Source organism: Xiphophorus hellerii, chromosome 6, assembly GCF_003331165.1.
Source record: "Xiphophorus hellerii strain 12219 chromosome 6, Xiphophorus_hellerii-4.1, whole genome shotgun sequence".
Classification (NCBI taxonomy): Eukaryota; Metazoa; Chordata; class Actinopteri; order Cyprinodontiformes; family Poeciliidae; genus Xiphophorus; species Xiphophorus hellerii.
Window position 1 is genome coordinate 16369945 of NC_045677.1, and position 27275 is coordinate 16397219.

Genomic DNA, 27275 nt, shown 5'->3' on the forward strand with positions numbered 1-27275 from the left:
ATAAATATGCAGCATAAATTCCTACCTGGAAGTTGCATCAGCATATCTAATCCAAAACATGGTCAGGATTTGGATTTGAAGCTTATAAATCTTCTGAATACCTTTTGATAATGCTGCTTAGGCTAAATTCCCAACTGCGATAATCCAAATGCCATTATCCTATTAAGATTTATTCACTGCATTTCATCTCCCACTATCTAATAGCTGAACACATAACAAATGAGTTTGTCTGCTCATGGTTTTGTTTTAAATTAGCATAAATAATTAAAGCCTATTTGGTAAGATTAATAAATTACTAAATAGGCCTGACACCTCCGAGGTATGCTTTTACAAACGGTTAAACATGTTTCCCAAGTCTCGCTCAGGCTAATTGAAGATTAAAATCTTAAAGCTTTAATGACTGAAACTGCTGAGTGATCAACCTTGTTTTTTTGTTTTAAACTTTTATGACTCACATGCCACTTACTGGAAAAACAAAAAACAAAAAAAGAAACACCACATTCTTTTCTGCTTTATTGTAACAACTTCAAAGAGCAAATGAAAAAAAGCTGACTCATCATGTCTGACATTCTGGGAATTGCAATGTGAAGATTAATTTAATTTCATTATCCCAGGGGGGTTTAAACTAGCACAAATGGCCCCTGTATGAATCTGGCCAGGATTTGAGATTGTTCCATATCTCACCGTTTAGTCTCGTTAGGGTCCAGTTCTTCTTGACGTCCTGGGGCCTGTGGGGCAACTCGAAGGCAAAAGGGCCCGCATTGGGGTTCAGGTCTCCATCCAGCGCGGTGATGTTGATGGCATTTGGCTCGGGTTTTTCACATATCTCTGCCTCATGGGGGTACACCTTTGGCGCATTGTCGTTGATATCCACCAGGTAGATCTGAAGGGTGCCTGTGCCGCTTGCTGGGATTTTTCCTGCATAGAGAAATATCTTTAATCAAATACAGGAAGGATTTCTGAAAAATACCTAAAACTTTGCCCATTTTCAGATATATATGTAAACAAACTGATATCTCTCGTTTCACTATCATTACAGAGACAGCAATGGAAAATAAAGTGTAGAGTTTCTTCATTAGCACATTAAATCACAATTTACTTTTGTAGCCCCATACAAGCTGCGTACTGATCTCAGAGTTTAATCTCAAGTGAGGAGGTGCAGAGACAGAGGTGGATATCAGAACATTTGCTGTGTCCGTTTGTGTTCCTGAAGAACGTCTTCCTAACGAAGGACTCGGATAGGAATACTAAAGCATTCAAACAGAGCCCACTGTCGCTCCTCTCAGGCTCCTCTATGTATTCACCCAGCTAAGAGGCTTTTTTGCCATTCAGGCCACGCTCAAAGGAGCTAGTCATCCAATCCTGACCCATTAATGCTGAGAAACCTCTTTATTGGTAGAGTTTTAAGCCTATTGGCCTAAGCTATGCCCCATAGAACAGGGTAAACCTGAACAGAGGTAAATCCTGCCAGTGCAAATAGAAGGTGAAAACATCCACATGGTGGATGATTCTGGGGATTGCTAACATATTAACCTCCAGCTAAAGCGGTCAGTGCTGCTGATATACCAAGTGCCACGTTCATGATAGTGCTTCTAGCTTGGAGAACATCTTTGGGGCTTGTAAACAAGGCAGCTGCTTCAGGTGAAAAGCATTACAAAAGCAGTCAAAGGAATGCTGGGTGGAAGACTGACCCTTGAGAGCTGGGCTACATTAGACATCCACTGGGCTTCTGTCTGAAAAAAGGAGGCATTAGCTTCCCTTGAACACACTAGCAGTAATGGCCTTAAAAAAGGTGCTTGTGTAACAGTCTGAGTAAAACATCCAGACCATAAAACCTGTGCATCACATAAGCTCAACAAGGTATTTTTGGCAACTGCAGAAGCACTTGAATGCTTACATACCGTTGTCTGTGGCCAGGAATGTTGCATTGTATAAACTGTTCTTCACATAGGGCGACTCTCTGTCCAAAATGGCAATTGTTGAAATCCGACCAGTGCCGGGGTCAATCCTCAGCCAGTTGGCCAGATCTGAGAGCTTAGAATATCTGAAGCAAGAACAGGAAAATACACAGATGTTTCATTTCAGTTTAGCTGTCAGCTCTCATCTCTTAGTGTTGTAGAGATACAGGTTCCACAATTTATCTTGTAGAATGTTAAAACAGTTAAAAAAAAATAGTTTTGTTTAAGCCGAATACTTCAGACATATTTTACATAACTCTTTCAGCAACTTGCAGCACCCAAACAAAACAAGCTGGTTTTTTTTTGTTTGTTTTTTTACATCAATGCCTCAAATTTTATTGCAAGAAAAACTTCATTTCTGGTGGACTACTTTTAAGTTGATAAAAAAAAAAACAAAAAAAAAAAAACAAGCTGAGTAGCTATAAACAATTGCAAAAAAGAAAAGGTTTACTGAAGAACAAGACAAGCTGGCTGGTCAGTGTCTTTTTAACCAGAGACACTAAAAATTAAATACACACTTTACTAAACACTATTACCGACACATACTTTGATTACGGTGTCCTAGCCTGTGGTGAGGAATATTTTTTTTTTACAAAAAATATGACCAATACAAAAAATGGAGCAAGTAAAGAGTAAAACATAATATCTGGTACCAAGAACACAAATCTACCATTAATTTTTTTTTTTTCCAAATTACAACTTATAAAATATATAGATCTAATACTATTTTAAACCACACACTGATCGTCAAAGCAAGAAACAATATTTTTCCCCAAGCGATGTTCAAAATTATTTAAAAATAGAGACAGTAGGTATGAAATGAGAAGGATATGCAATTTAAAGCAACTATATGTTAGCAGCACTCTTAAAAGCATGTGCACATCAATTTGTGGAATGGCTTTGTGGAATGGTTTAGACAAAGAAACTAAGCAAAGTAAACATATTGCACAAATCAAAAATATACATTAGGAGTAAATAAATGTTAGGCAGAAAACCAGATGACATAAAATGTATTTTATGTACTCTACAATAACTGAAAATGTATTTCCTATTGTTTTTTTTAACTTAAAAAAAAATAAATTGTCAATTTATTTTAATCATATAAATGAACTTTGCTTAAGCAGACCGTGTGAGGGTACGCATATGGTCTGCTTCCTTCATGCACAGCCTTTTTATAAAGCATTATTCTTTGCCATCACAAAAATAAAGTGGTCGTAACAGTGCATCTCAGTTTAAAATTGGGACAAAAATCACTAAATGCATGATAACTTTGTGAAGATTTCAACCAATTTCACTGTAACAGCATTAGAAAATTATGTCAGCTCAATGTCAATCTTGCTCAGAGCTGACATTTCAGTGACACATGAAGCCATAGTTCTAAGGGAGGAATTATTAAATCATTTTAGTACATCCAACCATGCTTTTTTAAAAAAAAAAACAAAAAAACTTGAATAATTGAATTAATGGTTTTAACTGGGAAAAAGAATTGTAATCAATCTAAAAAAAATATGCAATATGTAATAAGCTTGTTTTCCACCAATGAACTTCCAGTTCTACATCAATTAAAGGCTGAGACTTTAACTCCACTGCTTAGCATAAAAAAAAGCTTAGAAAAAGGCAGAACTTTAATTGCACAGCAGATTTTATAAGGAAAAAATAGGATTCCAACATAAGCCAGAAAAAGCCAATATTAATTCCATTTTAATTGCATAACTGATTAATGCTTAGTACAGAACAAAAGAGTTGTATTTTAAAGGTTGAATTAGGAGAAAGAACTAGATTTACTTTCTAAAGCCTCCTTTTCTCAGAAGAAAATATTAATTTATCATAAATGGTGCAAAGTTGGTTAAAGCAGCATTTAAGTCAATTTAGCTCCTGAATTATACAGAAGCCCAAACACAAGAACCTTTGAAAAGCCCTGTTAATAATATAAAAAGTGGTCTTAAGCATTTAAAACTGATTTTTTTTGGAATTCAATGTCTGTGGAGTCTTTTAATGACATTTTAATAATGCAGACTTTATTATATCTGCATACTGCCTACCTAATGGTTTGCAGCATGTGTCGATCTGGATCTTGTGCAGTGAACATGGTCAGCGTCGTTTCGGGCAACATTCCCTCTTCCAGCCTGATCAGCTTGGGGTTGGGATCAAAGTAAGGACTCTCATTGACATCCGTTACTTTGATGGAGACGGTGGCAGTGGACTGTTTGGGAGGGTGAATACCTCTGGCCAGGGAAACCTCATTTCTCGCTTCCACTGTTAGCACATACTGTCTGTTGATTTCATAGTCAATGGGCTGGAAAAGAGTGAGGACGAGAATAAAGACTTGGACTGAAGAGAAAAGTTATCACATTAGAATTGTGTTTGTGTGATATGAAGCAACCTACAAAAGAACATTTTCATCAAGCCTGAAAAATATTAGGATAGCCAAGAAATGTGAAAAGAGATGCTATATCCTGTTATAATCAGTTCAAAGAAACAAAGCTGATATGAGTTCAACCATGTTAGCTTGAAATGTGACCTGACCTTCAAAAATGAGCTAAAGATGTAAAACTGTTAATAATAATGAAAGTCTTGATACACAGAGTTTAAGAAAAACATTAAACATTTGCTACATTTCTGATTATCGAGTAACACAAGTATAGTCAGGTAATCGGTTCAGACACAGAGTCTGCAGTCTGCTGCTTCACAGACATGCTGCTCAGTCAACTGTAGATTTACTTGGAGCATATTATTAAAAAAATAAATAAATAAAAAACTGACTAAACCATAATTATGGTAAGTCAAATATAGTTTGTTTGTATTTCACATCGTTGCAACAGAGCTATTCAAAGTGCTTTACATTATACATGTTTAAGGTTTTAAAATTGTAAAGTTTTAATTATTTCTTTGCCTTGAAACTGGCAATTAGAGCTGACTGAAAAATGTAAACAAAAAACAAGGATAAACCATTAAGAGTTAGATTTTATGTATTTACAGTTAAGCCCAAAACTATTCATACCCTTAAAGAGGTCTGGATTTTTTTCAATTTTTTTATTATACCAGCATGTTTCTTCTAACTGGACACAACGTTTTGGAGAGACCTAGCCAAAGTTTTGAATTGAATCTGATGGAGAATCTGTAGGGGGAGCTATACATTAGGGTATTGGCAAGGAGATCTTTCAACAACAAAGACACATAACTTATTTCTAAACAGAAATCCTCAAAATACCAGTGGAAACGTGCAAAAAAGGTGATTAGCAGTATAAGAGGGAGTGGTTCCTGTAACGTCAGAGATTTCTCCACTGATTGTAAATAATTTGACAGGAAAAGCGTAAAACACATTCTTTTCTCAATTTATATTCATATTTTTTATTATTCAAGCATGTCATATGTCCAACCATAAAACATACATCTGGGTCCAATTAAATTAAATTTAAAATTAAAAAGGAACACTTTTAGCATTAACTGGAAATCCCTCCACATAAGTAAAACACACATGTAAAAAAGCATTAATTCTTGTAGCAAAATATTCAATGCATTGATAGGCTGAAAAGGTAGAAATATGAAGATGTCCCTCACCTTAACAACTGTTACCAGACCCACATTAGTATTTGGATCGGTGGGCACTGAGAACCTGCCGGTGGGGTCGCCCCCGGTGATTTTATACACCGCATTCCAGGCAGGTGTGTTGGGCTGGTCCTTGTCAGTCACCGTCAGGTTGGCCACTATAACATTCACGGCATTCTCAGGCACCTCCCCATAAAACTGCATGAATAAACCATAAATGTAAGGAAGAGAGAGCTGTTAGCGATACTATGCTGTGCCCTGGCTCACGAAGCACAGCAGGACCAATCAAGGGTAAACAGACATCTAAGGTAACTTATCATCTGGTCACGGTGTTCTCATTCCCTGTGCTTCCCTGATAGCATAACAGCAGCATTACAAATTTCTGTGATTTGTGAGCCCGGTAAGTGCCTTTTTCACTGAGGCAGACATCCCCGCAGTTGTACGTGTCAACATTTGGAGTAGGATATAACACTTTACACATGGCTGGTGACTTGTGTATGTGTATGGTTGCAGAAGTGCAAGGCAAGCAAAACTAGGTAAGTGAGCAGAACTGACGGTTGAGTGCATTCACCCAACGCTCGGATAAAATGGGGGATCTTAAGTCTATTCTAGTGGAATCTCAGATAAGAGCTTGTTTCTTACCGTCTCAGCAGTAAACTCTGGCGGATTGTCATTGATGTCAGTGACTCTGATGACAGCAGTGGCTGTGTTGGACAGGCCATACATGGGGTTACCCTCCATGTCAGTTGCCTGGATGATCAATGTATACTGAGGCACTTTCTGGAAGAGAAGAAGAGAATAAAAGGAGATAATTGGACAGTTGGCACAAAACGATTTCAAATTAAACTGTATTTATAACTTTACAAAGACATCATTTCCATATTACTTCACTATATTTTATTCTACTTCACAACTATCCCTAATAAGATAGTACTAGCAATGTACATTCGCACTGTGTTAAATTATTTCTACAAAGATGAAGCAAATGTGACTAGTCCAACATCTTAATTATGATGATAAATGACAAGTTTTTCGCATGAATTTGATTTCATCCTCTGGGGCTAATGAGCGTTTGTGTGCGTGCGCGTGAGACGCACAATGAACAGTACCGTAAAGGGGACAAATGACTCTCTTCACATTAAAAACCACTCAGGTGATGGACCAGTTGCTAGGTAATGAGAGCCAGGCAAATTACTTTCATGGTGGCGACTTGCGGACATAAAAGGGTGGCCCCAGGGTGGGAGTGATTGAGCAGCCACCTCAGCCAGATTGCCCTCACAAGGCTGCGGCTACCAAGCTCCAGCTGTATACATCATTTTATTTATTTTCCTCAAACAGTCATGCAACCCCAATTTATAGAGAGCAGTAACCTTTGCAACCGGGGTAATGGAGAGAATAAAATGCAAAAATAAAATGTTTTTGGGAAAAAAAAGAAAATACAAGTAAAACAAAATGGGTGGATAGAAAAACTGTTAGTTGCTTAGTGATGCATAGTGGCTCCTTGTAAGAGTAATAAGTGTGAAACAGCCAAGCCAACTTCTACTTCTCATTTCGGTGGTAATAAGCAAAATTTGCTGTGGTTCATTAGTTTCTAGGCAGTTTGAATATTAACAGCTAAACTAACTGCCTGTTTAAAAACGCAGCCCATTCATGCAGACATATGCACACGTTTCAGTGATAAAGAGCCAGAAGCAATTGAAGATACTATCCATGATCACTGTCGGCATTATAAAAGATATGGATTTTATCATTAAATGAAAAAAAAAAAAGAGTTAAATACCTCTCTGTCCAGGCCTGCAGCCACTGTAACGATGCCTCCAGTTTTATTGTTGATAGTGAACATATTACTAGACGGACTCTCTGGATTCTGAGACAAGATCTTGTATCGAAGAATGCCGTTCGCTGATTTGGGGTCGTCTTTGTCGATAGATGTCACAGTCATAACAAATGTTCCTTTGAGACAGAAAAAAAAAAAATATATATATATATATATATATTCCATGTGACCTTCTAATGTATTAATTGTTAATGAAAGCCCAGTGTTCATCTTTCAAACTTTAAAGTACCAAATGAATAATAGCTGTTCTGCTAATACTGCAGCAACATTAGAGCTGGAGGCACATGCATGGGGGGAAAAAAAAAAAAAAAAAAAAGACGTGCAAAAGCCTTACCTGGTTTGGAGCCCTCTGGAACAGTTCCGTTCCAGATTTGGTGAGTGAACTCTGGTCGGTTGTCATTCATGTCAATTACGTTGATCACAATATCTATGGGGTTTTCCACCTGGTTGCCATTCAGGTCTACTGCATGAGCTCTCAGCTGAAGGAGAATAAGAAAAACATGTGGATTGTAGAATGGTTTAAACAAGCATTTTAAAGTTGTAAATCTACTGATTGGGAGAAAAAAAAAAAAAAACTACATTATAGTAGTTTTACAAAAACCATACAAGTATTTGAATCTTATCAATTCGCAAATCCTGTTGTGTTGCAATGTATTGTTTTGGTGTCACCTACTGTGTTTTTCACAGTCAACCTTTTTAAAAGCTATACAATTTCACTGTGCACAGCTTGCAAAGTTGTAATTCAGGACATGTAGATTATTTTAATATTGTTGATAAAACAGGCTTTCCCAAACAATTCCTTTCAGAACAATTTACAGTGAAAGAGACTGAATTAGGTGCTGCAGCTCCCATTCTGTCATGTGACCCATTTTGTGTGCAGCATTCATATATTCTGGTTTCCACTGGGCGAGCAGTGGAGCAAAATATAATCCAAATACAACTGCTTGAGCTGTGTAAGCCACTTTGATTTTTAACTTGCCATATGGCTTAAGCCATAAATGCAATTGTCATTTTAAGTTGCTGTTTTTAGATTTTGGCTATTCAATACAGAGTTATTATACCTACATTTATCTATCTTTAATATCTTGAAGGTAATTTATAACAGGTTTTGGCTGACCATTAAAATCCCTAGTATATAGCCAAACCTCACTAAATTATACACTTTCTCATAAGCTAGTAGTGAACAATGTAATGAAAAACATGAACATTCAATACACCAGTTTACTGCAAGATGGATGAACATGCCAGTAACTATAGATTCAGTTAAATCAAAACCGAGAATCATGTCCACCACTTTGTACTGAAGGGCAATTTTTGAACATTGTGACAACAAAAATCCCAATAAAAAAAGCAGCTTGAGAATTACAGGTCATGTTCAAGTATCTGACTAACTTTTTTTTCCTTCAAAATCCTTAAAATTCTCAGACGGATAAGAAAGATTTTCCTGAGAGAATCTGGTTTATATTGAGTCTGAGGAGATTGTTTAGGTTACACATGACCCTGGAGCACATGCCAACTGGCTGGAATGTACAGCATGAGAGAGAGAGCAAGACAAAGACAGAGAGCTCACATTTCTCTTGATAAAGCAGTCTGCAAAAAAACTTTGGTAAATCACATTGAAATTCTCTAAGTTTTTTTTTTTTTTTTTAAATATCTCATCTGACTTACATGAAAGCTAGGGATGTGTTCTCGATCAAGTGGCTTGTTGACAGATAGCTCTCCAGAAATGGGATTGATGGTAAAGATTCCAGTTGGGGGCTGGTCAGCACCTGGACCCGTCACACTGTATCTTAGGGACCGGTTTTTATCATGATCTGAGCGAATCTGTTGGCACAAGGATACAATTTGAGATTCATTACTTGAGAACCATTCAACATAACTACATTCAAACTCTTCAACATATTGTTATGACAAATTCCATACTTTTCCAAACTCAAGTTTCTTTAATTAGGTTCTTGATGTTTCAGAGCAGCTTAACTTTCAACTGACTCATTTAACAAATTTTTTTCTTCTCAAAAGCAAACAAAAAATGGATTCAAACTAACTGGCTTAATATAACAGAGTATCCCACACAATGCTTTTAAAGCACAGTTTAGGCACTTTTTGACTAGACCACCTCAAACTGGTTCAATCCCGGTACGCCCCGGTCAGATTCATTTTCCATTAGCAAATCCTGGATGGCTGTTCTTGGATTTTCAGCATCAAAGTGATATGATTGACAGCTGACCACATTTATTGATTGACTCATGATTTACGTCACTGAAAACTGCAAACAGCATTTAGCTGTGAACCGGGGCCATGCTGTCTGCTAACAGAGAGCTGCCCAGTACGGAGGAGTAATTATGAGTTTAATAAGGAGCAGCAGCAGGAACACGTGCGGTAAGTTTTGCAGCAGAATGACCATGATTTAGCAGCGCTGCTAATAGCGCTTTGCTTTGAAGAATGAACAGTAATGAAGAAGAGAGAAACGGTGCAGCAGTGGGCAACCTTTCCGCCAACAATGTGAAACACCGAAACTACATAATATTAGCTTATATATGATGATATGATGTGATGTTAATTTTATTTTTCCTTTGGATTTAAAAAAAATAAATAAATACAGTTCAGGTGTGGCTACTGGTTTACATTTGTTGAATGCATTGTGAAGATCCAAAATGTTGCATCCATCCATCCATCCATTTTCTGTTCACCCTTGTCCCTAATGGGGTCGGGAGGGTTGCTGGTGCCTATCTCCAGCTACGTTCCGGGCGAGAGGCGGGGTACACTCTGGACAGGTCGCCAGTCTGTCGCAGGGCAACACAGAGACATACAGGACAAACAACCATGCACACACACACTCACACCTAGGGAGAATTTAGAGAAACCAATTGACCTGACAGTCATGTTTTTGGACTGTGGGAGGAAGCCGGAGTACCCGGAGAGAACCCACGCATGCACAGGGAGAACATGCAAACTCCATGCAGAAAGACCCCGGCCGGGAATCGAACCCAGGACCTTCTTGCTGCAAGGCAACAGTGCTACCAACTGCGCCACTGTGCAGCCCAAAATGTTGCATATTTAAAAAAAAATAAAATACAAGAATGTAATTGTATTTATATGTGTAGCAAAATAATCTGCTGATCTGAGTCTTTATCAATATGGTTGAACCAGCGATAAATTTCTAAGACAAAATGAAGTATCTGGGTTCATTTGAGTTCATCAAAACCACAACCTCGAGGTTCTCAATTGCTGACTGTCGCTGCTACTGCTCATGTCCCACCCACAATAATGAGGAACAGATATTATAATGGAAAAGCTCGTTATCTGGGGTGATACTAAAGAGCACACCAACCGGTTAGTTCACAACGAGCCAGTGGAAAAGCGCCTTTTGCTAACAACCTTTAGGGTAGTAACTGTTTTAGAGATTTGTTTATTTGAACCAGAGCCATTTTAAAATCTCAGGTTCAACCTTATTCACCCCAAGTTGAATAGCATAAAGCACAATAAAAACCTTGAGAAATAATCCTCATTTGATTTTTTTTTTTTTGTGTGTGTGTGTGACTGAATTTAGCCAGCAAGTAAAAAAATACATTAAAATGGGTCAAATAGTTGTGATGGAGCAAATCAAAATGAACCATGTTATTTCAATATAAACCAAAATCAGCTGAATTTGTTGAGCATCAACAAATTGTGCCAAGTTAAAAAAAAAAAAAAAAAGCTAAGGGAATAAAACAAAAAAAATCTTTAAAGCCAATATGTTTCTACACTTCCCCCCACCCTCATACTTTCTCAGACCTGGAAACTGATGATTACAGAATTATCTGGGATGCATTACAACCCTTGTTAACACTGCATTAAATCCCAAATAAAATCCCTTTTAGAGAAATAGTTTCCATACTAGGTCAGTTTAAAGCTAACTGCTGTTTGAAAATAAGCGTGCATGAACTGGAGAGTTCCTCCAATAATGGACTGCTGAATCCTAAGTGCACAAGAGAGGGTTACTGGAGATCATTCTTCCCAGCAGCTGTTGGACTAACTGCTCCCCCAAATAATAATAATAAAAAAAAAAACCAAGTGTTTGCATCCCTGCTGGTATTTGCATATTTTTATTTTTCAAATACATACTGTACATAATCATTTTTTAAATGCACAAATACACATTTTGTCAAATTTTTTTTTTTTTTTAAATCTACACAGATGTCACTTTGCTGTTCTTGCATCAGACTCTTCCCACTTTGGGACAATAAAGGAAATGTATATTTTTATTTCTCTGTAATGAGTTCTTACGTAGTATTGAAGTTCTGTCATAATTGGACTTTCTACCCTGTTTTCCATGTAAGCGGAGACCTTGTGTGCCCACCCTCTTGAGCCAAGCTGAGCAAACGGGCCCTTTCCTCCTCCTGTTATCAGCAACTCCAGCCCAGAAACCTCCTTCACATATAGCCGGATTAAAAATAAAAACTTACATATGGCAATCTCAGGATTTTTGCACTGTGTACAAAGTAAACTGCTAGAAAAAGGACTCTGCTCCTAAGCTGTCAGAGTTGTTTGTGCAACAGCTAACACAGAGAACCGAATGGTTGATAAGAAATTGGGCTGAACCTGTCCTTGAGATGTGGAAAAGAGGACTTCAGGATCATAACAGTCAACCAACAACAATTATCATTTTGAGCTCTTCGGATTATAAATGCTTCTAAATAATGAAACACTTCACTAGTGAAGACTGCTCTGTGCACCAAAGGTTAATACAATCAGAAAGATGACAAACTTCAAAAATGTCCTGTAAGCAAGACTCTATGCAACCTGCAAAGTTGACATATCAAAAAAAAAAAAAAAAAAGTGCACCTTTACAGCTGAGAGACCGATGTCTGTGTGCATGCATGTGGTTGAGTCAAATACATTACCCGGACAAGCTCCTGCGGGAATTCGCCTCTGGAGTTCTCAGGAACATTGATTGGAGGGATGACCCAGTCTCTCTTTATGCGTTTCAGAGTGCTGTCCACATTTTGTGATGGAAAAACTATTTCCTTGAAATTTTTGGACATGACTGGAGGGACGGCGAGTTCCTGGACCTGTCAAAAGGAAATGATTTAGTGATCATACATATGCAGTGGAGTGTACAGACATTTTAAACAGGCAGAAGGAATAACTATGAGGCTGGCAGTGCCGATCTGTGGGTTGTGGCAACAGACAAAAATAGTTCAACAACATTTTCACAGCTGACCAAGGAATTCCTAAAGACTTTGGTAATCCAGTGACTAATGCCACTTCTAATACCAATATGACATTTGTGGTCTGATAAAACATTATAAGATATACACATTCATGTTCCAATCACAATGTACAGTAATTTCTATGCTTTAGATGCGAGCAAAAGCTGGCAAAAGAAAATTAATGCAAAAAGGAATCAGTTGGAAAATGTAATAGGTTTTCAGCTATTTCACATACAACTTAAACTTTCCACATACAAGCTCCTGTATTCTTTTTGAAGAGCAGTGAATGCACCTTTCAGTGTTATTGGAGAAAGTCAACCACTTTCACAATCAGTGAGGCGTTTAAATAAAGTTAGAAGCAGAACAAAAAGTAAGAAGCTGATTAAGGACATTACTTTGTAGAGGGCGTGCTGTCTGCTCATCTGGATTGCCACTTCTAAACAGGAGTGAGACAGCAGATACTAGAAAGAACCATCTGTATTGGCTTTTTGGAGTGTAGAACATGTTGGATCTGGAATAGTTACCAGTCTTTTGAAATCTTAGAAGTGATTTAAGGGAGCCGTTGTTCTCAAACTAGAATTGCAATGCAATTTAAGTTCCACCTAACACCAGACATTTTAAAACTGTAGCACAACACCATAACGTTTTCATGGTGTAGTGTTAGTTGTAAAAAAAAAAAAAAAAAAAAGATACAAAATGTTCTTATTCACAAGCCCTGGATGAGTGGTTGGAAGACATGGATCTCATTTTATTTGAAAGCTGAGTTTTTAATAATGATGGTACAATTCATAGAAATGTCCCCTGAAGTTGGAATCACCAACCATTACTTTTAAAACCACAGTAAAACCATTACATTAGCAGTTTTGATAATTGTGATCTTTTTAAATCTTTCACATCCAATCATTTTGAATGTTGTGTTTGAACATAAAATGCAAAAAAAATCGTTAGCTTATATATTCTAATAGTAGTTGGCTTAACTATTATTGGCAAACTTGCAATCAAATCACACTACCTTTCAAACTTGGAAAAGGATTAAGTAGGCTACAAAGCCATTCCTCATTTTGACCTTAGAGGTAAATGGATCAGATAGGTCACTATCCTGGCAGCTGGTTTACTCTAGTCCACTCTTGTTTTCACTGGGAATTTCCTTTCCTTCTCCGTCTTGAGACGTTGCAGATAAAGCTAATCTCAGTGTGCCTGAATAAGTCATGGCTCTAGATATTTATTAGCTCCAAATCCTTCCAAATAAGATCACCTTGCAAAAACTGTAGCAAAATGTTTTTTGGGTACTCTCATATGTAGCCCAATGTACCACAATTGGAAATACACATATTTACAGTTAGAAATGTAAGATGCACAACAGTTTCAAATGCATCTCTCCGTACTTTCCAACTGCTTTCTTCCACACATGGCGTTTTGGCAGCCTCCTCTCTTGACCACAAAACCCTGATTAATACAGCTAATGGTGCTATTTTAACATTTATTGTCCAGTTTGCTTTGGTGTTTTAGGTTGATAGCAAAACTTAAATGCCAACTCTATATAAGTAAAAAACAACAACAACAAAAAAACATTACAAATGTCAACATGCCACTTGAAGATTAAAACTACAAATTCTAATTGTGTGAAAAACATCTTGACCTCAGTCACAATGATATTGACATGTTCTGGAATAGTTAATAACTAAAGAAAGCATGTTGGCAACAAATAGGCTTGTTTTAAGAGTTATTCGATAGTTATTATTAATCCTCATTTAATCAAACAAGACCATCTGTTCTGGTTTTCTTTGAAGTCTTAAATTCAAAACAGCACATATGTGAGGGTATGCATTGAAATTGCTTCTGTAGCCTCACACTGGATTGTTTTAAATGGCAGATCTCTTATGTGCTGATCAAACACACCCACACAGATATACCAGCTTCCATAATGGATCTGCCATCCTCCCTCAGCAGTAATGAAAAAGATTTGAAACAAAGGAGGGTGGTACCTGAAAGCCAGACACTATGCACGCACATAGCTCAAATTGCCTATGCTGCTCCAGGGACTAAGATTGCCAGAAGAAAAAAAAAAGTTTTAATACACTTGAATTGAATAAGATGGGAAAGAAAACAAAAAACAAAGTCAATATATAAAGTCTGAAAAAGAACATCATACCATCTATTAACATTGACAAACTGTCGTTCCCTTTGAGCAACCTTCCTCAGCATCGTCTTAATATCTGAACACTGACAGCTTGTTAGGTAGTCAAGTATTCCAAACTCCAACGAAGCGCCTTGTGCAAACACGGAAATTAATTACCACTTTTTCACCTTATAACATGAGTCACGTTCCACACTCCCCCTCCTCTAACATCTGGGGAGATGTCACAGAGCTTCCACTAATCATGTTTGAAATCCGATTATGCTGCTTTCACACACTGAAAATGCAGAGAAGGCAAGCGGACAGATAGCGAAGGAGCATGCCTCCGAAATATCTATTACCCTATTAAAATGGCTGCAAGTGAGACCAGTAATTATTTGGAACTTGCATCTGGAATGATGAATGGCGTGGAGGATGTGTTCAGCCCAACGCAGAACAGATCCATCTCTGGTGCACTGGAGGTCTGCACCCATCCACACTTAGCCCGCATTCTCCATCTTCAGATTAAAAGTCTACTTCAGACTCCCACAGAGTGTTGGGCTGAGTGATGGCCTGAATGTTTGTGAGTGTGTAGGAAGGATTATGCGTGTGTGTATGTGTATTTGCCCTTTTAGAAAAGGGAGAAAAAAAAAATCTGTCTTCCATTTCCTAACCCAGCTTGTATTCTCAGTGTGGTAGAACTAAAGTTTAAATAGTGATGAGATAGAGGGCAAGGAGGTATGCACTCAAATTAATGAGGATATTGTTTGGTTGCCATTGATTAAAATGTTTCCTAAGGCTGGCACATTAATTGCGTTATTAAAACATGCAATTGCCGATATGATTAAAAGATGTGATGATTTATGACAATAATAAGAGTTTGGAGGTGTGTGGGGTGGTTATTGAGGAGAATAACTGCTTATGACCTCAAAAATGGAGCAGAGGGAAAAGTTAGACCCCAATTTCATTATGAATCAGGGCACATTCAAAGATACAGACTACCACAAAGTCAGTTGCCACAGGCAACAACTGTGATATTTTAAATTGTAGGCAAAATTCAGAAATTGTCTCTGGCATAAAACGGTCAATAAATGTAGAGATGGGACAAGATGCAAATCAGAAATGGTCAAATTTCCTTTAATTGGTCCCAGTTGGAGTCTGGTGGATGAAATAATGAAACATCAGAATTTCCTTTTCATTTAATGTATTAAAAACTAAGAACTCTGAAAAATTCACCAGCTAAAAGCTCATACCACCATGCCTTTTATGAGTTAAATGAATTCAGATAGAACATTTTAAATTATCTTAAGAGTTCCATAATTTCAGGTTTGACTCAAAGCTACATACAACCTCTATTAAAAGAACATGGAACATATTTTTCTTTTTCGCAGTCATTAGAAAAAAAGTCTATATACAAATCAAAACTGTCTGAAATCTGCATCAGCAGATTTGGACTTCAAAGAAAACCAGAAATTTGCATCAGCCAGAGATGGCTCGACTGAGGCAGAAATTCACATTTCACTAACATGACACTTACCAATAGGAATGCATAAAGTAAATCCTTTTCATAACTCATGGGATAAAATCCCAACCTGAACCGGTTTCATTTCTCGTCCAGCAGACTTGTGGTCTACAGCACTAATACAAACTATCAGTGTTCCTTTTATTTTTACATCAATGTAAATTTGGCACCCATTTTTTGAGATGATTTTATTACAGTTCAAACATACACATTTCTATAAGCATTGTAGCTTATAGAAATGTGTACAAGTTGTTCCTTTAAGCACAACTTTCGATGTGCTTTAAGGAAAAGCACATCGAAAGTTGTAAAAGCAAGCAAGATTGCATTTGTACTTGTTAATTAAGACACCACATGGCCAATATTTTAGAACCTTATTAGGTGCACTGATTTATCGTCCAGATGATTTATTGGCACAGATTTTCTTAATTTTGGGAGATCAATGATCAACTGATACTTACATATTAATCCCCGGATCTTATCTACCTCAACAAAGGTTTAAAATCAGCCACTGTCCTCTTCTGCTCTCCCCTAGAGATTTGACTGACAAACCTGCCCACTAGGTCGTGTCTGCATGTTTGCAATTAATAATAAGTCCACTGTTACCAACTCAGCGACTTTCTTGCTATATTTAGCAACCAAAATCAGAATTGTCAGGTCAGGCTTTTTAAAAGATTGGTAATCGGAGGTCGGCCAGAAAACTGTAATTGGTGCAGTCCGAAATCTTACAGAAATAATTACTTACTTATGCAACTTAATGTTAACCTTTTCCTTATAGGGAGTAAGAATCCAGTAACACACAAATGAAAACATTATGGCTGTACTTTTATGTGTATCATTACTTCTATGAGCAGCAGAGATTGTTAAATAGGCATATTCAGATATCCACCATCTTTAAGAGAGGTTAAATGTCTGGAACAGAGCCGGCCTTTAGCTGCTTCTTTCCTTCCAAGCATCAGCGCAGACAGACATGACATGTGCTGGGCTTTTTTTTTTGGTCAAATTTCACTCATCCTCTGCCAAATACAATGCTGACACGCGGAACAAAAACTAACAGATGAGAAGCTTTCTCCAGCTCACACAGATGCTTCCCATATTGCCCTGCTTAAAAATAGGCGTGCCCTCCTCTGGAATACAAAGCTGTGACCTCAGAGTTAAACTTTACTTAAAGCTATTCTGCATCTGATCTTACCCTTCACTGACCATGCTGATATAACATTTGTGCTTCTGGTAAATTGACACATTCAGTTCTAATTAAGCAAGCATCCATCCTGTCTCATGGAACACCTGCTGCAATTCAGGGAAGCAGTCATCTGTGAATGTACAGCAGGCATAAAATGCATTATTTATTTGCTGTAAGAGCAGGAATGATCGTTTTGCATTTCCAGAGCATTAATATCAGGCACGAAAAAGAAGTGACAGAGCATTACAGAGAAGCCAAGATTATTCACCTGTGTGGGAGGCATCATTTTGACTTGTGTCACCCATTGTTGCTGAGTGGTGGTGTCTACAGCCTTGATCAGCAAGGGCGAAGCAGGGGCTGGAGTGCGCTGAAGAGTCCTTGCAGCGTAAACTACTCCGTTGTCCTCTATCCGAAAGTCAGATGGATTGCTGCATTCAAACCGCACCAGACCACCTCTGCCACAGCTGACAAACTTCACTGCAAGAGAAAGCAGCACAAGGATTTTGGTTTAAAATTAGACAAACAGAGGGAGAAGCTGGGAATATAGACAAAAGGACTGAAAAAGACTCAGTGAGACAGAAAGCCCACAAAGGTTTTCTGATACTTCTTGCTTATACATTATTCACTTCAAGCTGTTGCCCAAAGGTACAGATCCAAACAGGTGAAGTGGAGGAAAAAACAGAGGAGAACAAAGTTAAGGTAAAACAGGGAGTGTGCTGTTTAAGGTCTATTAAATGTATGAAACCCCCTCAAAACAATATATTTAAAACATGATGTGGACAACACTGAATGCCTTGCAGTCGTAAGCTTTGTAAAAAAGAACAAAGTTTGAATATTTTAACATATGAAATGCTGGAAAGGTTTCAAGTTTTTTGCTTCAGCAAAGGCCATCGCATGCTAGTTTTGTCCCCTGTGACATACAGGGATGACTACGATCCTCGACTCTGCGAGATACAAGATTGGAGTTTGATGTTTATTTCATAAAGAGCACACGGAAATCCAAAACTTGGGGTGTACACATCCAGTCACAGAAGACAGGTGGCTCACGGGGGGCTCGTGTCCCACAGGTGCCAAAGCAACAGGGGTACAACATTGTTTCATGTTACGACTGAGTGACAGTGCAACACACGCCACATATATACACACAGCGTCCAACACACAAACACCTCAGCAGCAAAAAGCTTCATTTACATGTACGGAAATGTTTTGTTGTGTTGCTTAGAAAGATTATAACATGACCATATATCATTTATATCAAGACTACACTGAAGCTGTCATGAATTATTAAACAGATGTGAAACTACTTAACAAAACAAAAACAAAAAAAGCAGTGAATGTGGGCACATCATCTTCTTAGGGCCAATACCTTCGGGACCCAGTGATGTCTACAGAGTATCATCCGTGCTTTGAGAGCATAAAATTTCTCTGAGCTCAAGGAAAAGATACAGCCGACCAGTTTGGGGTCGGAAGAAAACCACAAGTACACCACATCCTGGAAGTATTAAATTTTTCAATGATGTGGGTAACCTTAAAGTATTTGCTGAATAACAACCTGCAGGTTACACAAAATTGCCATTCAGCCAAAACGTTGCCTTACAGCACACAGAATAAATTTTATAAAGCTAAACTTTCGACAATGGAAATGCAGGGTGGCAGCGTTTTTATTTTAGACTACAACACCGGCCAGCTCCTTACTGCCTATTTCAGTTCAATTACCCTTGACCAATTAGCTTTTTTTTCTCCACCCTTTGAACTTGGCAATGCTGACATCAGATAAATGACTCTCTCTTTCTGATGGTTTGGCTTTTAAACCAGGTGCCTGTAAGCTCAAAGCCCTCAGGCAATCACCAACCATCTCAAGTCAGCAGCAGATACTCAGACGGAGGTAGAATACAGAGTAAGGGACTGTCAAAATAACTCACAATGCAGCAGAAGGCTGTCAGAAAATTTAGGAAACTTCACAATTCTCAAAGTGGGCATAGTCTTAGACAATTTTGACTGCATCCTTAAGAAAAGAGTTTACTGCAAAAAAAGTGAGTCTGGCAATTACTGTATATGACATTAACATCCCCAAAAAATAATGAAACACATCGAAATCAAGTAGTTACAAAAGGCATTAATAGTGACTTAAAAAAAAAAAAAAAAAAACTTGCATGCTTGGATTTTAATTGATTCATTTTAATACAAGAAAATACAGAACAGAATTTAACTTGTTTGTTCTAGACTACTTACTTTGACTAGTAATTAATTATTTATAAAAGGAGCAAAGAAAAAAAATCACTTTGTGTGAAAGCAGTTTTTCTAAAACAAAACAGAAAGAAATCTGCATAGATAGCATTCTGAAAACAGTATTCATGCATCTTCCAATGGAAATAGATAATTAAACTCAAAGATTTCCAACACTGCCAACACTCCATGTTCTCTCACCACCACCTTCCACTGAGGAGTGTTGCCGTTACTGTAAAAAGTACTATTTTAAGTACTGTGCATTAACTGATTGGAAAATAAAACTTTTTAGTTTTCCGGCTTACCAGCCATAGGCCAAATTAGCTGATTTCAGTCATCAGTCAATATCAGAATGCATTTCTATAAAGAAAATATCCATTTTAGTTTTCTGTTGCCAGGGTGATCAATAGCTAAATATTTAAACAACAACATATTTCCATCGGTCTTAAATAGGTCAACCAAAAAATGGCCTCATTCTGTTCTTGTAGTTTTAACTAAACTGTGTTCAGTTTACTTGCTTTTAAGAGGCTGTTCTATAGCCAGTGTTGACAGCAAAAGTTACACTGATAATGTATAGGAATGTCCCACATGCATTTATTCATTCTTCGGGCTCTAGTGGCCTAAAAAAAAACACACAAATGCCAAATAAGTGACTCAGCTGCAGGTTATCCATCTCCAGATGAATAGGCTCTCTAAGGTAAAGTGTGAGAAGAGATCTTGGTTGCCACACCCTGTTACACATGTCATCATGGGCAGGACGATAAAGGCTCGATTTGGGCAGAAATGCCGATGCAGCACAGAGAAGAGCTGGGAGTAAAAAAAAAAAAAGGGAGCAAGAGGGGGAAACAGGCATGTCAGCAGAAAGGACTGTCCAACTAATGCCCTGAACCAGAGCCCAAAATTACCTCCAACTCAATGATCCCATTCACAGCTTGGACGCACCCCCCTCCAAAGCCCTCCCTTGCTGGACAACACAAAAACCCCCTGTAACCTCTCCATGGTCCAAGAGTGCCTCTCTATTGTCTGTACATCACGTGATAACTAACTCAGACAGACACAAATAGTTTGCAGAGAAAAGGAGAGGGCAAGACATTTAATTTGGGGCACAGAATGTGAACTCTTCGGCTCCACAGAGGCAAAGAAAATGTTCCAGAATCTCATCTTTAATTCCTGCCTGCCAACTGCACTCGCTGGAAGCCAGCATACCTAACTTCCACTAATGTGCTGTTAATGTGACAAGACTGAAACCTCTCATGTGAGATCATCCCAGTATGCCATCATTTCATCTGAGAAGTGAGGTCACTGACAGTTGAGAAATACCCAGCATAGGTGTTTCATCAGCAGCTGCAGATATACGTGTACTAGTGCAAATGCTCCGGTGTCAATCTCCTGACCTAACCCTAGCAAATCGCTCTACACTCCTGGACCGAATGCATAATTCACAAATGAATTTGACCAGGGTTAGTAGAGCCGGTCTGAACCTGGCAGTGATACAACAGAATATGAATCAAAGGCTCACACTGAATGACATCCAAGCCAGCACCACTGTTTATTCAACCCTGTTGAGCCCCAATGGAGCTTGCTCTGTGCTACCTCATTTCAAACTGCTGTGATATGAAATTCTAAGCTGGTTCTAAACTGGGGAGAACACAGCAAATTAAGGTCAGCATTCTCTAGCTATGGACAGACTTTTAGTGCAAACCACTAAAAAAATATCCCTAACAGCATATTCTGTAATCGGCCAATTATTGCTTGAACTGCTAAAAGCACAATGTGCTAATGGAACACAAAGTAAGATTGCTGCTTGCTTTGCGTAATTGCTCATGCATATGTTCTTTTTTAGTATGGCGTTTTTTTAGGCTATCATTATGAAAGCATATTTTACAGCTTTAGGCCTGGTAAATAAAACCATTGTGTAAAATAATTTTTCCTATTCCTCTTAATTAGAAACGTTTTTCTAAAAGCGTTTCAAGTATGCTTTGTTTGTAAGAAGATCATTCCATCAGAAAAATACTGGAGTGACTTATGACTGAATATGCCTCTCTTATGAAAGACTGCAGTATGAAAAGCTGTGATGAAGGTATAGTCGCGTTTTCCATAAATAACATTCTTCAGAGCCAGTAAACAGTTTGTAGTCCAAGCTTTACTATGAGAATGATGATAGTTAATTTTGCCAGTCTAAACACTTGAAGGCAGGGCCCTTCAAGTGCATGCATTTATAGAATGACATTCAATATGCAGGGGGATTTGCATGAAAAAAACAAAACCAAAAAAACTGTTCTTTGTGCAATGCTGCTACCAATTAAGATAGCTGAAGAAGAATAGCAGTGCTTAGAAAAATATAACAAGCAGCCAGCTCATTTTTCTAGCTTGATTGTAGTGACCAATCCTCAAGCACTTTGTTTCACTCCTAATGTTGAAAGATCAACTGGTGAATTCTGGAAAGGCTTTCAGAAACATATTGACACTGTACTGCTTTATCACAAAACACACGATTATCCAAACCGGGGAGAATTAGGCCATAAGTAAGAAATGTATGTTTTATACCAAATGCTGATTTTTATGCCTTAAGGGTACAACAAACTGGCTCCGAGTATAAATAAACATTCCTAATTGGATTGACTGATACTTTTTCAAATGACATCTAAAAATGTACACAGTTGTTCTCTAGGTTAAAATCATCTAATTTTAACAAATGTCTTTTTTTCTTAAATCGTTCCTTAGATTTGCTCCACATCTTTACTAGGCCATCCTAAATGCTAGAAAAAGCTATCCTTTAAAATTTGACCACTATAATCTTCCCATACAAGTAGTTTCCAAGTACATTTCCTTCCTGTTGTAAAACAGGGCTCACTTAACGGAAATGTGTTTGTTTTTTTTGTTTTTTAATAAGCAGCATTTGTCATTTGAAAATTAGCAGCCTCTTTGGGTTTATAGTCTATATGAACACCAGGGGAAACAATTATTTAAGGGCTTTGTTGAGTAAACAAAATGATTCTGTGTTTTCCATCACGCTGACAGTCGGGTATTGTGTGGATTAACATGCCACTGGAGCCAAGAACTGATAAGGCTAAGCTACATCCTTCTGCAGTTATCAGTGCATAGCTACCAGGAATTTGTTCTGCGGGTTATTGAGACCAGCGACTTGATAGAGAGGCTTTAGGGAAACATAATGATCACAATGCCAAGATGTCAACAGCTTATCAACTATGATAGTCATTTTTACTTCAAGTCATGTATGCATATGTGCATACATATTTATACTGTTACCTGACTGCACTAACTAGGTAAAAATCTATTATACAACATACAATTTTAGAATAGCCTTATAATATAGTAATACACAGCACAATCAAAATTCACATGGTTCTATTTTATCTCCACAATCTGTTATGCTTTTTAACATTTCAACCTTGTCTATTTCTTCAACCAAAAATACTTCTAGGTTTTAAATTTGAATTTGTCAATGTAAAATGGATGGTACAAACAAGACTAATATGAGAGGTCAATGGCCAGAGATGGTTTAGGATAAAAAAACGAGTACTTATAAGATATAATAAATGAATACATTTTAAATTATTTCTGTATTTCCAGGTTAGTGTCTGCAGACTAGTGTTCACGGTCACACCCATGGTGGGATTCTGGAAGATGTGGGCTCCTGGCCAAGTGCCTGTTAAAGTCTGCTATACTTCGATCCCTATGAAATCTGTTTTATTCCGCCCCCCACTTCCCTCTTTCTCCATTTTTATTTTTATGAATTTCACTTTTTCCCCACCCCATTCTAACCACATTTATTGGCATGAATAAAAGCAGTTTAACAAATCAATAGGCAGAGGTCTATGTTTTCCATTATTCAAGTTTTACAAGTATAACAATTTGCTATGAATCAGGAGAAACTTTAAATGGTTTTACAAGTTGTTCACAATCATTTGACTGTCACTGTTTTAATCATGAGCAAAACTAAGAATCTGAAGCTTAACATTTTTAAACAGTTGAACTTAAGACACAAATGTATGTCATACAAAAAAAATCCTGCAAACTGTAAACTGTACACTTCCATATTAATCAGGACCTTGTTCATTTCTATTTCTTACATCGGTCACAGACATCTCCATTGAAGTAATCACCGTCAGTCTTTCGGTGTAAAGCTCATGTTCCGGCAGCTGCAAGGATGGCGGTGTTTCAGTGAGTTTTCTTTTTCTTTTGCCATGGCTGACCTTTTTTTTTGTCTGTGTGGAGAGGAGAGCTAAGTAGACCCAAATAGACCTGTCACAATAACAAATTTTGCTGAGCGATTAATTGTCACAAAAATTATTGCGATAAATGATAATATTGTTTGAAGACCTTTTTACACTGATTTAATGGAAATGACGTAATAATGCATGCGATTTCCTGCCAAAGATTGATGCACTTTATTTTCAAAAGAACACTTAACACTGGAACTGATAAACAAAACAACCAAAAACAAAAATAAAATGGATTCTCAGTCTCCATCAACAAAAAATGTACTTGAATAAAAACTGAACAATATACAGATAAAGTGGAAATAAATACTGCATTCAACCAAAAGAGTGCAGATTATGAAGTCTGTATTCTATATTGCCCTTCAGTAATCATTAGCTTTAAATAGAGAAGATGGGTACATCTGACTACCTGATGCAATAGTTCACACTACACGATTTTTTGCCCCGATTTCCCCCTTACGACAATCTTAGAATGTTGGGTGTTCTAAGATTGCCGATTTCGTAACCGATCATCCTGTAATGTGTGGTGTGTTACGGTAGATCGTCGTGGCCGCTCCGATCTAAATCAGGGTTCCCCGACTGGGAGCATTAACACAGCCTGTTGAATGTGACGGGCAGCCAATCAGAAAGCGCGGATTCACCCTTAGCGCTTTCTGAGGGGAAATTACGGAGGGAATCCCAAACAGCTGACACGGCGCAACCCGAAGTCCAGTGGACATTGGAGATGGTATATGGAAACAACATTAATGTTTATTCAACATTTCATGCAAAGAATATAGAAATGACAAGGGAAGTAGTTGGAGCGATATTGCAGTAGCAATGTCGCTCCAACTACGAGCGAACGAGATGTGAGGTAGCAGTTTATCAACTGCAGTAGCAGTTGATAAATTGCTGTTCTTCGTTGACGTGACATAAATAGGTTATAATGATTTTCATTCAGTCAGGACTTGCTGACACTAGCCACATGCATTGCAGATAGATTGTAGTAAAGCACTGATTAATGCCTGGTTTTAAAATTAGTTAACTGGACTTGTAGCCATTATTTTGTGCCCATTGTTGGACACCACACGGCACGATCGAACCGTTATACCTAGGATTTCTGTCAGCTAATGTGTGGTCTCTCAGGTTTTGAAAATGGGCCGACAATAGGCCGGCAACTTTAAGATCGTGTAGTGTGCGCTGGGCATTACACTAAGGAAATGAGGAAGGGAGGGTCAGTGGAGAGCACCGGAGTTGAGCCTTTTTTCATTCAGTGTCATCAACGGAAAGAGAAAAAGGCCGGAAGAAACGATAAAGCCGATAATTACAATGAGGTTGATAGTTTAATTTATTGTGCGATTAACTGATTTACCGCGACAGCCCTAGACCCAAACCTCCCCTAATTAAGTAACAACCGGTAAATGCTGTAAAGCTTTTCCTGTTCTGAAATATTAGCAAAATGTGTGAAATTCCACATTTTATTGTGAACTCCATTGAGTCATGATGCACGATGCGCCATTGTGCATTTTGTTTAAATTGCACCATTCCATCTGCGTTGTCTGCATCACAGAAATCATAGGGTCCTATAAGAAATCTTTAGTATGTTAAATATGTCATTCATGCAACTAGCATCACAAACAGTTTCAGGATGTATGTTATCTGCTGGGTGGGATAAGACTAAGAACTAAAGCAAAAATGCTTGACCGGATTTGAACCCGAGCTTGGATCAGCAGTGCAACAGGGCCGTTAGTTTCGAACTAGTAAGTCACAACTCTAGGCCAATAAAACTAAAAATCTAGTCACCAGCCAATATGTGGCTACATCTCTATTTTTCCAAGACACTTAAAACGTACATCAAACAGTCTTGACTGAGTAAAAACACATATTTACTGTTCTGTAAACGTGTGCCTTAAACAATTTCCTTTCACTCATCTAAATTATATTATTTCAATCAACATTGAAGATTTAATTTTCTGAATTAAATCTTTATCCAAGAAGATCTACAAATTTTCTTATTCAGACAAAAATACAAAAACATGACACACAGTGTAATGTTAACTATTCCAAGTCAGCATTATAATCTCAGGAATAAATGAAAATTGACTCCACAGCAGCTTATATAAAATAAGTAAAAAAATTTGAAGGCCCCTAAAACCTCAAGGCTCTGGCCAAAGTCCAACAGAGGTGATAATGCTAATTTTAGAAAATGCTCCTGTGCTCTGTACATCCATCACTGCAGTGCCATGGGGTTGTCACGGTGCCATCTCAGGCATTTTCAGCAGGACAAAAAGTTAAACCTCATTCCTGAAGTCCTGAGGGGAGGAATATGCAACCATAAATCATTCTCTTTCCTCTAACAAAAACTTAGAGCTGTTTAAATAAGAGGAAAAGCCTTTACTTTCAAATTATTCAGAATCTTAAAATAATCTGCAAGAGCACAGGCCGTTCCATTTTGATAGGGTGAAGTGTGGAAGACATTAAAATAAATGCTTTGCCTAAATTAGATGACAAAGCAGGTGTTACATTACTTGATCTTTTATTTGGAGGTTAATACTAAAAAGGCTAAAGACAAGTCTTCAAGGAAAGCAGCCAGCTGGTTTATTAGCTTGTCACCATGAGCCCTCATGCCTGTGGTTTCAAGCTGAGCTGATGTTTTCAGAGGAGGCTGATCATGAGGGCCAGGCTCTAAAAGTGCCTCAATGCAACCTGTAATGTCACATTATTGGGCTCTTTTGATCTCCAAACCATAGACTCAAAGCCATTTAGTGCCTCCCCTTGATCATTTGTGTCAAAATACCATCACGAAAATCAAAGAGGCAGAAAAACATTCGGTGACCAGGGATGAGATAACCTCTACTGGCATTCTGACTGCGTCTTGCAAGACTTTTTAATGGTAGTAGAAGATGTTTTTCAGACGCCGAGTTGTTATGGAGTGGAAATGTAGGGATGGGCTGCATGTTTGTGCTTAGAACTGTACCAATTATTGTTTCTCAGAAAGCAAAAACACAATAAGTGCATGATGCTGCATTTACTGCTTGCAAAGAATATATATACAGTATATATACACACACACTTTTAAAACACAAGAAAAGCAAGTGTGTGGTCAGAATGTGGTGGGTTGCAAGACAGATGTGTGTGCAAAAGCATTACGGGGTTTAGCTAAAGCTTGGAACATATTGTATCAATCAAATCCTGACCACTAACATATTGGCTGTGCATGCAGCAAAGAATTAACAAATGGCCTCATTTTGGGATTAGGCAGAATGAACAGCTGATGATAAATTATTCTACAGGAGTGGCTTAAGAGAACATGGAAAACCTCATACCACTATTATATGTGAAGAAGCAGTTTACCAAGCTGTTGTAACTGTGGCTGCAAAGACGCAAAATTTCCAAACGAAAAGTAAAGCTATTAAAATGTTTGAGGGTGGGGAGTCAATTCCATCTCCTCAAAGTAAATCAGTCTGAACCG

The 27275-nt window shown here is 37.8% G+C and overlaps 1 protein-coding gene across 1 annotated transcript in view; it reads right to left on the bottom strand.

The window, feature by feature from the left end:
- The window catches only part of cdh2 (cadherin 2, type 1, N-cadherin (neuronal)), an 81161-nt gene that overhangs the window by 14975 nt on the left and 38911 nt on the right, over positions 1 to 27275 (bottom strand). The window contains exons 3-12 of the mRNA XM_032565532.1: positions 17623 to 17831; positions 12228 to 12395; positions 9013 to 9168; positions 7679 to 7823; positions 7288 to 7460; positions 6150 to 6287; positions 5520 to 5705; positions 4001 to 4254; positions 1902 to 2044; positions 685 to 918 (exon numbers count right to left, since the gene is read on the bottom strand). Coding sequence (XP_032421423.1) covers positions 685 to 918; positions 1902 to 2044; positions 4001 to 4254; positions 5520 to 5705; positions 6150 to 6287; positions 7288 to 7460; positions 7679 to 7823; positions 9013 to 9168; positions 12228 to 12395; positions 17623 to 17831 — 1806 coding nt within the window. The remainder of the gene's footprint in view (positions 1 to 684; positions 919 to 1901; positions 2045 to 4000; positions 4255 to 5519; positions 5706 to 6149; positions 6288 to 7287; positions 7461 to 7678; positions 7824 to 9012; positions 9169 to 12227; positions 12396 to 17622; positions 17832 to 27275) is intronic.